The 14814-nt window shown below is 46.2% G+C and overlaps 1 protein-coding gene across 6 annotated transcripts in view; it reads left to right on the top strand.

The window, feature by feature from the left end:
* Positions 1–14492, top strand: part of RTN4 (reticulon 4) — a 94712-nt gene extending 80220 nt beyond the window's left edge. For all 6 annotated transcript variants that reach the window (XM_040351654.1, XM_040351655.1, XM_040351656.1 and 3 more), the window contains 4 exons: positions 4185–4254; positions 6978–7024; positions 11338–11396; positions 13405–14492. In XM_040351654.1, the coding sequence (XP_040207588.1) occupies positions 4185–4254; positions 6978–7024; positions 11338–11396; positions 13405–13447 (219 nt within the window). In that variant the 3' untranslated portion in view covers positions 13448–14492. The remainder of the gene's footprint in view (positions 1–4184; positions 4255–6977; positions 7025–11337; positions 11397–13404) is intronic.
* The last annotated feature ends 322 nt before the right edge of the window (positions 14493–14814 follow it).

Here is a 14814-nt window from a genome sequence, read left to right as displayed (position 1 = left end):
CGTAGCCTGAGGGCAGCAATAAAGAGGTGTGTAAGAAGATTTTGGCTGTGAGCTCCATGCACGGGGGGCAGTGTGTCAGATGACAGAAGTGAGGCCGCATAATGACTGAATCCCCCGGCAGCAACTTTTTATTTTTACAATTAGAATTTTTTTTTTTTTTTGCTTGTGACTAGCACTGCACTGCTATGGACATGTCCCCTTGGCCTGTAATCTGAGGACCGGCTGGTATCTGGGCAGTATCCAGACTGCTGTCTATTCCTAGCAGTACATGTGTAACCTAATGCAAGGGAGGGAGCGCTGCGCTGCGCTGTCTTATGGATGGAACTCGGCAGACTGCCATGTGTCATCCACATCATGGTCTCGGGTTTAATTTAAAGGTCATTATACTTTCTGGCTTATCGGCAACAGGAAGGTTTGTGACTAGACGCTGGAGTTCTGTGGCCTTTACCACAGATAGATATTCTTTATCAGCGCATGAAGACTTTGCTCGGCCATTATAAAAAAAACGATGTGTAACCGATGGCGTAATGCGGTCTCATGCAACGCAACCGAGCAAATTCACGTAGAATTGTGCCTGGTAAAGGGGCGGCATGCAGTTCTCCTCTGATAATCTGAAGGTTATCTTCATGTTTGTTTAGCTGCATTGAATGAATACTTTTTATTGAATAGCCTTTGATAGATAAAGATAAAAGGCAGAAAATAAGGGCCCATTCACTCTTGTGTGTGCTAAAACGCACACAGTGCACGTTGCTTCAATGCATTCACCATTTGTAGTTCGGTGCACCCAAAGCATTGTACAGTAGAGCAACCCCACAGCCTACCTGCTCTATGTAAATGTTTTTTTCTTTTGTGATCCCCCCCACTGGCACTCCTGGCTCCACCTTTTTGGCGAGTGCCCTCCATAAGAAGCCACTTCCTAATGGGGGGGCTTGATCCTGAGCTGCGCTGCCTGCATCTATAGACAGTGTAGCTCGGCCGCACAAACCGCTCCATCACAGGTTTTGACAGCAACTGGAGTCGTTGGCTCCCAATGCTGCCTCTTTGTCCTGCTCTCAGGCACAGTGCTGGATCAAGTTCTGTCTTGGGTAAGTGTAAGGGCATGTGGGGGGTGTCCTGTGGCATAGAAGCTGTGTGTGTGTGGTGTGTGTTTTTTTTTTTTTTGCGCCTTCACCGCTTCACGACCGCCCATCGTAGATGTACTGTGGTTGCTCTGCGCCAGATCATACGTGGTCTGACATTCCGGGGCGCGTGCCGCCAGCGACCTGCTCCCACTGTGATCACACACAGCAGGAGCCCAGTGGGGGGGTTACCGCGGATGAGTCCATGGGCACCCGCCGATAACACGGGCAGAACGGCAATCTGCCTATGTAAACCAGGTATTGATTGTGTTGATTGTGTTTCTGCACAGCAAGAGCACAGCTCTTTGCCTTCCCCCTAGTCAAAGCACAACCTAGGCACACAGTTAACACTTTGATCGTCCCCGATGTTAACCCCTTCCCAGCCAGTGTCATTAGTACAGTGACGGTGCATATTTTTAGCTCTGATCTCTGTATTGGTGCCACTAGTCCCCAAAAAGTGTCATGTGTCCAGCCACAATATCGCAGTCCCGCTATAAGTGCACAAAGCAAGGTCCATAAAGACTCCACATCCAGCGCTTTGGGCGGTCCCCCCAGTAACATCACTTATAATGAAGGGCTACATGGAAGAGGCAGGGGTGTGACCATGGCTGGGAGAACCATAGAGAGGAGGCTTTGTAGGACCAGTTGCACCTCCTGGAAGGACCCTGCCGGATCAAGGTATTGCTCCTTTATTCCTGCACCCCTAGACTGAATGGACTAGGGGAGATTTTGTCTAATTCCCAGAGCTGGGCTTTAACGGTTTGAGACCTTATTTTTTTTTTTTATGCTTAAGGTTACAACATGGATTGTGAAATCATTATGTAACCCTGTATGAGTCGGCTATGTCCCATGATCTAGTAAGTGGCTGTACAGCTGACACAGTGAATGTTGCACATTGCAGCCTCCTTATCGGGTACAGTATATGCAGATCAGTACACTCTTCCTCACCATTGACACAATGGGGGGTCACTGTACTGAGGGGGGGTCACTGTACTGAGGGGGGGTCACTGTACTGAGGGGGGGTCACTGTACTGAGGGGGGGTCACTGTACTGAGGGGGGGTCACTGTACTGAGGGGGGGTCACTGTACTGAGGGGGGGTCACTGTACTGAGGGGGGGTCACTGTACTGAGGAGGGGGGGTCACTGTACAGAGGGGGGGGGATCACTGTAAGGAGGGGGTCACTGTACTGAGAGGAGGGGGGGTGTCTGCACTGAGGGGGTACTATAGTTGGTGGGGGGGGGGGGACATGTGGATATTACAGTGGGGGAGATTTTTTTTTTTTTTTTTTTGCCGATCCGAAAAATGATCCGATCCGTGACTCCTGATCCGAGGAACGATCCGAACCGTGAGTTTTTTGATCCGTTGCACCCCTAGTGTTGGGTAGTCATAAAAGACCCCCTTCCCAATGTCTTCTGCAGTCTGTTGAACCTGTTAAAGCTCGGTCAGTTTCTTCCCTGGACAGAGAGGCTGGAGATTGATGGCTCTGAACCTGTAAGTTCTCAGTTGAGCACTTCTGGGTTCATACTTCCCGGGGAAGATCAGTGAACAGGTCTTTATTACACATGTATGTAACAACTTCCCGCCCGCCTTCTAGTAAAATGGTGGTGCAGCTCTTGTTCTGGGATCACGGCACCCAGTTTAGCTGTGATCCTGGACAGGGTGCGACCCCAATCTCGGTAAAAGGCCGCAGCTCTTTACCCATGTGATCGGCAATGTCCAATCGCATAACCATAGTGACGTTTATCGGCTTGCTTCACACTAACAGGGTGAGTTGAGCCAAACAGTGGCCTTTCTTTACAGGGAAGACGTGTAAAAGGTAATCGGGGCACTGATTACAATAAAGCTCAAACATTTCCCCTCAGGGCTGCATATTGGTGCCACCCCATCAGTGCCACCTTATTCGTGCACGTCCGTGAAGGAGAAAAATTGTCTTACTTATTTACAACATTTTCTGACAAACTAAAACGTATTTTTGGTCTTTCTTTTGTTTAGCAAAAAATAAAAAAAACCCAGAGGTGATTAAATACCAGCAAACGAGATCTTTGTTTACCAATATATTTAATATTTGGCGCAAGGTTTAATTTTATTGTTTTTCATACCTGTATCCTTACAAATAACTGACATTTATGCCTTTCACACATGGGACACATCGGGGTCTATAAAACATTCACTGTGTAGATGTGACGCCTCCACATAGAATGAAAATTCCCCGTATTTTCTCCAATATGATTACCGTATATACTCGAGTATAAGCCGAGTTTTTCATGTTAAACGGTCATTTTTCTGGTAAGTTTTGGGACCCGGTACCAGCCGGACGTCGGTCTCCTGGACCCGAAACTTGGCACACATGTAGCGCCAGTTCTCCTTTGCAAAGTTTGCTGTCTGAGGGACCTACGGCTGGGAAGCACCAACGGTTTTTTTTTTTTGTCTTAAAAAAACGGGCACCCCTTCTCTATACTCCCATGTTAAATGGGCACAGTGAGGCATGCAGATGGACACCCTAGGCTTATACTCGAGTCAATACGTTTTCCTTTTTTTTTTTTTGTAAAATTGGGTACCTCGGCTTATATTCAGGTCGGTTTATACTCGAGTATATACGGTAGTTCCTATATCAGCGCCATCTAGTGACCATAATGCCTTTCCTCCCCAGAAGTACCTCAATCCAGGGGAACAAAATGCATGATGGCCACTAGATGGCGATGACGATATAGGAACTAATCATATTGGAGATAATACAGGAAATTTTTCATTCTTGATGTGGATGTTGCATTTGTTTTATTCTTCGACCCCATAGATTAGCTTTAAAAGCATTTACTAGATATATCTATATAATATATATTCGATTTGTGTTTTTGAATTTGAAGGTATAAGAAAGCACATAAGAGTGACGGTCACTTGTGTGTCCAGCAGTAATGGCGGCTTGTATCACGCAGTGTGATGGGGTGCAAATGGTGAAATGCCATCCACTCTGCACATTATTATATAGGAAGGTTGCCTAGATCTGTGTAAATGTCATGTAAACGAGTGTCAGAATTGTACAATCCACTGACGTGTTGTGTGTTCAGTTTGCAGTGTTGATGTGGGTGTTCACCTATATCGGTGCCTTGTTCAATGGCCTCACCTTACTGATCCTGGGTAAGTAGAGATCTGTGTTGTCTGTTTTGTTCCCTGATTACCATGCCGCTGTCTTGGGGCCAAAGTCCTTCTCCACTTGGGAGCTCCATTCAGCACACCGTTTGTGGCAGTAAATACGATAAATGCCCCCGAATTATGTAATCGCATTAATATGGTACACATAAGATAAGACCTCTGCTATTCATCCCACTTTGAGGAAATAAAACTGATATGATATAGAATAGGCTGCTGTATCCTATGTAGCTGGGCGTGGCTCTTCAGCATTACAATGGGGATTTATTGTCCGAAAAAAAACATGGCGTCTGTTCTCTATACCAGTGTTTCTCAACTCCAGTCCTCAAGGCGCCCCAACAGGTCATGTTTTCAGGCTTTCCATTATTGCACAGCTGATTTGATCCATTTCACTGCCTTTACTTACTGTAATTACCACAGCTATTTCATCTGAGGGGAAATCCTGAAAACATGACCTGTTGGGGCGCCTTGAGGACTAAAGTTGAAAAACGCTGCTCTATACAACAGGATTTGTGAAGTGTTGGCTCTGAAATACCCGAATCCTTACTAAAGCCGGCCATTGATGGATCGAATCTCGGCTGGTGCAGCGGGGTCTAGCTGAGATTCGATCCATTTATGGGCTGGCTGATTGTACCCAAGTCATACAATCAGCCTATTGTGAATATGATTACTGTTGGCGGCTATAGCTGCTAGAAATAATCATTGTGTTCTGCTGGCTGGGAAGGCTCCTCGCTGCAGGTGGGATCCCCCCCCCCCCACCCATCAACACTGAGGCTGGGTTCACACTTGTGCAATGCAGCAAACGGTGCGATTCTCTCATCGCATGTCATTCGCAGGCAGTTCACACTGCCCTCTGCAACCCTCTAAGGATGTCGATGTAAAGTTAATGACACCCCCCAGATCGGTTCAAAGATCGCAGTGCGAACTGTGAAATGGTGCAGTAATCTGATCGCGTGGGTGTGAACACTCATGCGATCCGATTCCAGTGCAGACCAAAAAAGGGTCCTGTACCATATTGGTCCGATTTGCAATGCAAATTCAGCCGTACAAACTGGATGAATTCCCATTGCATGTGATCTGCTGAGCAGTGCGGTGCGACTCGCATGCAATGTCTGTGTTTGAACCCACCCGAGCTGTTTGATGGGAGAATCGGGCGATTTTACAGCAGGCCAGAAAATCAAATCATTTAAGGATTGCCTTGGGCTCCATTCACACTCCAAAATGGGGGTAGTTTGCGATCACCCGTGGAGGAGACTCGGCGGGGATCCATGTGATTGGGTGCAGGTGGGAAGCCCCATTAAAAGCAATGGAAGCCTCCTCCTTCCTGCAGTGCTGCCCCCCACTGTCTGCTCCTCTTCACTACACTTTTCTTTGTAATGATGTACATTTTAGAACAATTTGTAACTTGGAACATTGATGCTTCAAGTGTTCCTAATAATTTAGCGCACACGATCAGATATTAAAGTATAACTAAAGGTGAAACTTTGGATAGAGAAGGATTGGAGCCCCTGTCAGGTTTTTATTGCTGTCTGTGTCCCCGTTGGGGAGATTCACCCTCCACTTTTGGTAATGTCGGTAAACGGTAAAGGAAAATCCCACATTTTGGGAGGATGTCACCAGAACAGGTATAGAGGGCAAACTTCAGTGAGGAGACTCGTGATGACCAGGGATTCCCTCACTTCCTGTTTGGCTATGGGACAGGAAGTGAAGGGAAATCTCCCCGATGGGACCCAGATGGCAAGAAAAAAAAAACTGACAGGAGTTATAACCCTTCCTTACTCTATGGGGGGAGGTTTGCCTTTACTTCTACTTTAAATTAAACCAAGTAGAGCTGCACGATTCTGGTCAAAATGAGAATCACGATTCTTTTGCTTAGACTAAAGATCACGATTCTCAAAAACTGAATGCGAGACCCCCCCCCCCCCCCCCAAATAAATAAATACATAAACCTGTGATTTATCTGAAAATTTGAATATATAAATAACAGACCAGTGATATGTCTATAATGTTAAAGACCATATAACTCCTATAAAAAAAGTAGAATCAAACTTTGATTCTGCTTTTTTCAAAGGAGTTATATGGTCTTTAACATTATAGACATATCTCTGGTCTCTCTTTTTTTATACATCGGAAGCAGTACCGTCAGCAACCATTGGGTGGCACATGGATACACACAGTTGTACAGAACTGTGAGAAAGATTAATACATCAGAAGCAGTACCGCTGGCAACCACTGGGTGGCGCATGGATACACACTACAGTTGTACAGATCTGCAAGAGAAGCCCAGGCATCCAGCGGCGCAGGCTGCTGACGTCAGTTCAGATATCGGCGCCATTTGCGTTCCACGCTGGTTACGTGGAACCGGCCATGAAACGGGAGAATCGAGATCGCGATTCTCTCCGCGATTAATCGTGCAGCTCTAAAACCAATGCAAATCATTTTTACCATGAATTGGTGCCACAGGTGGAATGTCTTTGGCACATGAAAATGCTGATATTTACACACAAAAAATGACAAATTTCCCTGGAAAACCCCCATATTTGTGTGAAAAAATTCCTCCTGGTTCAGGCTGCTTTGCTTCTTGTGAATGGTAATATATTTTATACACAGGTTGGTGTCCGGCTCCTAATATCTGAACATAAATATGTCTGAGCCCAGAACTTCTCACCACTTTACCTAATTTTTGTTTATTTTTTTTCCTTCCTTTTTAGCACTGATTTCCTTGTTCAGTATTCCTGTAATTTATGAAAGACATCAGGTAAGTGCGCCTGTTTATCAGAAGTGTTGATAAAAAACAATGGAGGGCACCTAAATATAGTGGCAATTAGACCTTAAGCTGGCCATAGACTTAAAAAAAAAAAAAATCCTCTATTCACAAACAAGGTGGATGAAAAAAATGCCGCCCAGCAGGGGCGTTGTATCTTGATATTGGGACCCACATGGGCATTGTATCCTGATATTGGGACCCACCAGGGGCCTTGTATCCTGATATTGGGGACCCACAGGGGCCTTGTATCCTGATATTGGGGACCCCACAGGGGCCTTGTATCCTGATATTGGGGACCCCACAGGGGCCTTGTATCCTGATATTGGGGACCCCACAGGGGCCTTGTATCCTGATATTGGGGACCCCACAGGGGCCTTGTATCCTGATATTGGGGACCCCACAGGGGCCTTGTATCCTGATATTGGGGACCCCACAGGGGCCTTGTATCCTGATATTGGGGACCCCACAGGGGCCTTGTATCCTGATATTGGGGACCCCACAGGGGCCTTGTATCCTGATATTGGGGACCCCACAGGGGCCTTGTATCCTGATATTGGGGACCCCACAGGGGCCTTGTATCCTGATATTGGGGACCCCACAGGGGCCTTGTATCCTGATATTGGGGACCCCACAGGGGCCTTGTATCCTGATATTGGGACCCGCCACTGATCGGTGCTTCAGCTGCTCCCTGAGAACAAATGTCCAACTTTCCCTTCCTCAGAAGTCACTCAAATGATTGACTTTTGCTGAGAAGAGAGCCGCACATTCATCAAATTCCCTTTGTCCCGGCTGAACAAAGTGGGGGACCTGCTTTGTCCCTCAGATTACTGTATGGCTGGCTTTTAGATGTGGTGGCTGAGCTAGTTTTACATTTTTCAGTCAAAGTAAATTTTTAGCGAGTACAGAATATACAGCAGGCTGGTCCCCCTAGAAATGTGTCCTTGTCACTTCTGTGAGCTGAAAAAGCACAAGCACCCCTTTCTCTACCATGTGTAGACCACTAATCCACCATGTAATAGAGCAGCAGGTATGTTTGATGTCCAGCCTGTGCGACAACCATGGCCGCCCCCCCATAGAGACGGTGGAGAAATTGGTGTAGCCATGAAGGGACTGGAAGTGTTAATTACACGATTACCAGGTGAAAAAAAAATGCGAAAAGCATCAGCTAATGCAGGCACCACATTGAATGATTGGTAGGCTGCAATATATTACATGTTTGTCTTTGGCAGACTGAGTTCTGATCCGGATATTGAACCCGCGCGGAGATGCATCATGGAGATCGTGCCGCCAACCGCCTTTGGCACGAGGCTCCGGGACGTCTGTGCATCCCGTGAAGGGGAAGACGTTACTTTGTAAAGGTGTAAAGGATCGGTACACCCGTGTATAGGAGACCTTGGGGTGGCTTCACACTGCCCTGGTGCCATCCCCTGTGCTTTGGGCAAAGCTGAGCTAACCAGCGGGTCTCATGCGGCCTAGCTGCGATTTCTTATAGATGTCTGAGGTCCCACTGTTTTGGCACGGTGTCAGGAAAGCCTCACCAAAAATGCAGCATGCAGGCGTTAGCTGCACTTTAGCAAATAGGCAGCGGGGCAATGGTAAGCCGCCCTAAGAGCCGGTTCACACTGGGGCGACTCGGCCGCCTGACAAGTCGCGTCCCATTCTATTCAATAGAACCGTTCTAATAGGAGCGACGCAAGTCGCTCTGACTTAGAAAAATGTTCTTGTACGACTTCGGGGGCGACTTGCATTGACTTCTATACAGAAGTCATTTTGCAAGTCGCCTCTGAAGTCGTCTTCAGGACGCCTTGCTGAGTCGCCCCGGAAGTCGCGCCGCCCCAGTGTGAACCGGGTTGTGTTGATATTACAGCAAGTCCCCTATTTACAAACGAGTTCCGTTACAAACAAACTTCCGAAGTCCAACAAAGATCAGTGCTTGCAGATAATGGCTGCCTTTGCTGATCAGTGTGTTCTGTCGGAGGGGAGTCCGACTCTGTTATTTAATGGCACAGAGCCCACTGGGGAGTTCATGTGTTTGAAAGTTCACAGCTTGAAGGTTCGTATGTAAGGGGACTTGCTGTGCTTGGGGGGTGTCCATTTATGAAATTGAACAGCAGTGATCCTGATGATCGCCATTGATCAGTCTATAAACTGTTCATAAAACAGAGATAATCCGATCTCCGCACACAGAATCCTCAATGACCGACACAGAAACGGCCAGTTTATGAAGCGAATCTTAGCGATTCACTGGCGATTTCTGTCAGAATTCACATTTCCTAATTCTCCAGCTCATAGATGGGGAATCGGGGAGTGAAGATAGAATCTGGGGGGAAGAGGAGGATTAAAATCTACCTCGATCAGACTCCCCAAGACAGTAACCATGTCCCCCTTAATAAAACACTTTATAAAAAAAATATATATATATATATATATATATATATATATATATATATATATATATATATATATATATATATATAACATAAAAAAAAACTATATTGTAATATATGTAGGGGGACTCCTTATTTTATTAGCATTAACCACACTGTCTGTCCGTGTACTGAACGTTGTTTTTCCTGACGAGATTCTTGGCAAGAATCTCTTGCCGCCTGAGTGTACAGACACTCCTTTCAAAAGAACTGCGGTGACGTCATCACGTACGACGAGCATGCGCTCGTCACATTCGATGCCGTCGTCGCCATCCTGCTGCACCCTACCTATGCCTAGGAAGCTACCGTGCATGCGTCAAAGTCATTTCGAGCATGCGCGGGTTTCCACGGCGACACGTGAGTATATAGACACTCTGCTTTCTCGGCAGGAAAACACTGCCGAGAATCATGACTAGAAAATAGAGAGCAGGTTCTCTATTTTTCTCGCAGAGATTTTAGGCATTTTTCTTGACGAGAAACCTGAAAGCCTCGTACACACGCTCGGTATACTCGCCAAGAAAGCTCTGCCAGCATTTTTTTTCATGATTTTTCCCTGTCCCTTGCTCTTTTCCTATTTTTCCACCCACTTTACTTTTTTACTGCTTTCTTCCCCCAATTTATTTTTTGGTTCTTTTCTATTCATTTTTGTTTCCTCTGTTCTCCCTCTGCCTCTTTTCTCTCCCCCCCTTCGGATATTGTGATGCTGTATAGCAGGGGTGGGGAACCTTTTTTTCTGCCAAGGGCCATTTGGATTTTTGTAACATCATTCGGGGGCCGTACAAAATGATCAACTTAAAAATTAGCACCGCACATCTGGACCCCTTTTACATTACACAGCACATCTGGACCTCTTTTACATTACACAACTCTGGTCCACTTTTACAATATACAGTACCCTGCACCTCTGGACCCCTTTTACATTACACAGCACCGCATCTCTGGACCCCTTTTGCATTACACAGCACCCTGCACCTCTGGACCCCTTTTACATTACACAGCACCGCATCTCTGGACCCCTTTTGCATTACACAGCACCGTGCACCTCTGGGCCCCTTTACATTACACAGCACCCCACATCTGGACCCCTTTTGCATTACACAGCAACACTCTGCACCACTAGACCCCTTTAGATTTACACAGACACCCCCCCAGCTCTGTCCTTTCCTGCATTAATCATGCAGATGAAGAGACAGTGAGCAGTGCTGAGCAGAGGGCAATCACCTGCTGGTTTACTTATGTTAGCTTCAGCAGCTCTCTACTCAGCACTGCTCAATGTGTCTCTCTCCCCTGCGGTACAGGAGAGTGTTTGCTTACCTTGCAGCTGGAGATGGAGAAAATTAAACTTGGCGCGCCGCCGCCACGCTGTAAACACGTGCACATGTCAGCGCAGAGGAACAGCGCCTCCCACTCCACCGCCCACCAATCGCTGCCGTTATCTGTTTTTTTTTTTTTTTTCAGCCCTTCCGCCTGGTTGGCTGGTGTTCCCTGCCACTTCCACATCTAGGGAGACAGACAGTTCCACCAGCCAACCAGGCGGAAGGGCTAAAAAAAAAAAAAATGTTTCCTGCTCGGCAGGACTCGGGGCTATTGGTGAAAGCCTTAATGGCCGAGACTCGGGGCTTTTCACCAAACCATTCGGGCTCCAGCCTCCCCAGCCCACAGCTCCGCGGACACACACTCAGCGGCACGGGGGGCCCAGAAGAAATGATTTCGTGGGCATGCGGCCCGCAGGCCGTAGGTTCCCCACCCCTGCTGTATAGGATAGTGAAGCCGAATTCTTTGTATTGTTGGCAAATGGTGAATGTCGTGAATAGTTCATGCCAGTCTTCCCACCATCTTTGTTTTCTAAGGCCATTGTCTTCTTTTCTTTTTTTGCAGACTCAAGTGGATCACTATATAGCACTCATAAGCAAGAATTTCAACAATGTAAAAGACTTGTAAGTGTCCTTTGTGCTTTGGTTGTGTAATGTGAGATTTTGGCCTCTTTAGTGTGTCTGTCCTGATCAGTCTGGAGCATTTTCAGGAATAAGATGACCTATGATGGTGACCGGCATATATAAAAAATTATTTTCACAAAGTGATCTCGCTTAAGCCGGGTACATACTACAGAGTGCTGTCCGCCATTGGCTGAGAGCGCTGATCAGTAGCTGAACAGCTGCTGATTTTCTAACATGCGCGTCCGGCAGACATTCGTCTGGCTTCTGTCGGGCAGACCGACTTGCACACGGGCAGAATGTCAGCTGGTATTTTTTGTACCGACATTCTACCCGTGTGTTTATGGCCAATGCACATCTATGTTTAGATGTAAGAGCAGCGCGTTACCGAGTGATGTCATTATGAATGACGTCTGAAACAACCTTTTAGGCCGTTCATCCCGTGTGCAGAGATTGGTTTTCGGCTTCCAGTTTTTTTTTTTTGTCAAAGCTTAAAGTGGAACGTCACTCATCAACATTGATTGTGCACAACAGAATGATCAGCGCTCGATGGGTTTTTATAGTGCCTTGCATTTATTTTAATAACGCATTGCACAGCCTTAAAAAAAAACACTAATATGCATGCCAGCGCAGATTGTTTTAGCGGCAGCAAGTGGGAAGTGGTTCTTATAATGGCAAACCTAACCATACTGCAGGACACCACAATCCATATGGCATCCTTTTTGTAGGGTTGCATGGAACCCTGGTTGAGAAATCCTGGTCTAGAACAACTAGGATTCTTCCAAAAGGTTTCTAGGGGTTCCTTGGACAATGAGCAATATCTGCCCCTCTGCTAAAAAGATTAATGGTGTCAATGGGAACTTATGTGAGAGGCAGAAATTGCCCCCTAGTAACTTTTTGGAAGAATCCTAGTTGTTCTAGACCAGGGTTCCATACAACCCTATAAAAGGATGCCATATGGATTGTGGTGTCCTGCAGTACGGTTATGTTTGCTATTTTAAGCTATTATTTGCTTGACATTTGCTGAACGCTACAACAATCTGTTTTGGCATGCATGCATACTAGTGTTGAGGGACCATGGTCTAAACCAAGGTTTCTCAGCCAGGGTTCCTCTAGAGCAGTGGTTCTCAACCTGGGGGTCAAATTACAATTTGCCAGGGGTCACCAAATCCTCGGCCGTTCCTGAAGCCTGCAGCACTCTCAGCCTTTTCGCAGCCATCCAGCAGGGCTGTCCCTGGAACCCTTGCCCGCCCATTCGGTTCACGGCATGGCTGTGGGGTAGAGACTAGAGGTCAGCTGACTGGTGAGGAATGTGAAGTGGGAGGGGCTGGAGGAGACCCTATCTCCTGATTTTGGTATAGGTGTCACTGCTGCGAGACGCCACAGAGCTGGAGACACAGTGAGTAACACTACCTGTGATTAGAGTTGCCATTTAAAGTCCCCACTACAGTTCTCAGATCAGCAGATGATCTTGATCAAGAGCACCTAAGCTGGCTGATAACTCCCCGCCAGCTACTACTGTTGGGGGTCCCCACAGCATGGCTAATTTTATCAAGGGGGCACAGTACTAGAAAGGTTGAGAACCACTGATCTAGAGGTTGTTGGATTCCTTGAGCAATGAGCTGTTTCTGATACTATTGATCTTTTTAGCCATCTATAAGGGGATCATTCTTCTCACTGACCATCACACCGAGGTATTATGAGATGTAGATGGTCACTTTTAGCAAAGGATCTCTGAGATATGAAAGTTTTTTTATTTATTCCCCCCCCCCCAGGGTTCCTCTGTTTGAAAAGATTGAGAAGGGTTGTTCTACAGCTGTACAGACTTTGTATGCTGTAACATTAACAGCTTCATTTGGAGGGTTTTGCACAACCCTTGTATTTGGGGTTAGATGGGTCATACAGGTTCTCTTTAGTATGGTTTTACTCCCTCTGCAGTATTTATCAGAAAATGACTTGTGTATGCGCTCTACCATGTAATTAATGCGTTTTTCTTTCCCCCCCTGCACAGGATCCTGGCTAAAGTCCCCGGACTGAAACGCAAAGCTGATTAACTGCTACTAAAACAATAAAGTCAAGTTTGCCGCAGATACCAATAGGAGCCTCGGAATTTGAGCGCTGTGTATTTGGATGACTTGGGGTGGGTCAGGGGAAGACCAGCCTTGACATTGCAGTGCATTTTCCCAGATCTCTACTCTTTTTTTATTTTAATATTTTTTTCTGCAATGCAGTGTTTAAGGATCGACACGACCGTTTTACTGCCATGTGTTTTCATTCTGAGTATTGTAAGCTGCTATGTATGAGTTTGAAACAATTTTCTGTTTCTTCTCCTGTGTGAAGCACCGTTTAATACAGATCTTTATTTGTTTTATGGCATGCTGTATATTGTGCTTCCCAAGTAGTCTTACTGCGCTTTCATGGGCATAATGTTAATCAATTCTTGCACTGTGTATGAAGAGTAAGTTGAGATATCTATTCGGTCGCCCTTCAGCGTAGAACGGAGCCTTGGTTTGCACGCTGCCGTACATCAACGGCTCCTCTGCCCTGAACGAGCCGCCGAACAAAAACCCCCCTCGCGATCATACCTAGAGATAAAACGGCTTCTGTTCGGTATGATGGTAGCTCTATCTCGTGATTTTATCGTTTTATCAGTTGCCAATATCTATAGTGTTTTCAGAGCCTCGCTCCCACAGTGCTTCTTTTTTATTTTTAGGATTGAAATGACATTCTAACTGCTAGCTCCATCGCACATACACCTAAAGACAAACAACGATTTCTAGAAACACTATTGTCTGTATAATGAACCATTATGTATACCAATATAGGAACTTACACGTCGTCGCTCAGTAGTTGGGTTTGCACAACCACATTTACACTCACTTGAACCTTCTGTGGACCGAGTACTAAAAAGCTGCAAATTTTTGTTTTAAGAGAAAAAAAAAAAATAAAGTCAAATCTTGTTTGCAAGAACGTAAAGCGTTACCCAGCTGCAGGAATGTGCTGAAGCAAGTCTTTGGAATGCATTGTGATATGTAAAAAACAACAAAAAACAAAACAAGTATCAATAAAGCTTGTAGACCTTAACTTGTCTAAATGTTATTGCGGACTCTTCTTTCTCCTGTGTGTTCTAACGTGTGTCGTCTCTTCTCACTAAAGACGTTATTGCGCTGCTCTAGGCGGGAGAGAAGCTCAGATGAAGGAAAGGGGGAGCGGTCACAAGTATTTTGAGCTCCTATGATTGGGGGGACGGGAAGGTAGGCACTTTTACCGCCCTCAGGTCGGGTTCACACAGGTCCAGCTGCGGTTTGCAGTCTGGTGTCCTGAGCATTATGTTCAGTGTTGCCAACCGTCCGGATTTTTACGGACAGTTCGTAAAAACGTCACACCTTTTTCCCCGTTCGTAAATGTCCGTGGTTGCGGA

Source organism: Rana temporaria, chromosome 4 (genome assembly GCF_905171775.1).
Source record: "Rana temporaria chromosome 4, aRanTem1.1, whole genome shotgun sequence".
In the NCBI taxonomy this organism is placed as follows: Eukaryota; Metazoa; Chordata; class Amphibia; order Anura; family Ranidae; genus Rana; species Rana temporaria.
The sequence above is the reverse complement of the archived record's forward strand: the minus strand, read 5'-3'. Positions and strand labels throughout refer to the sequence as shown.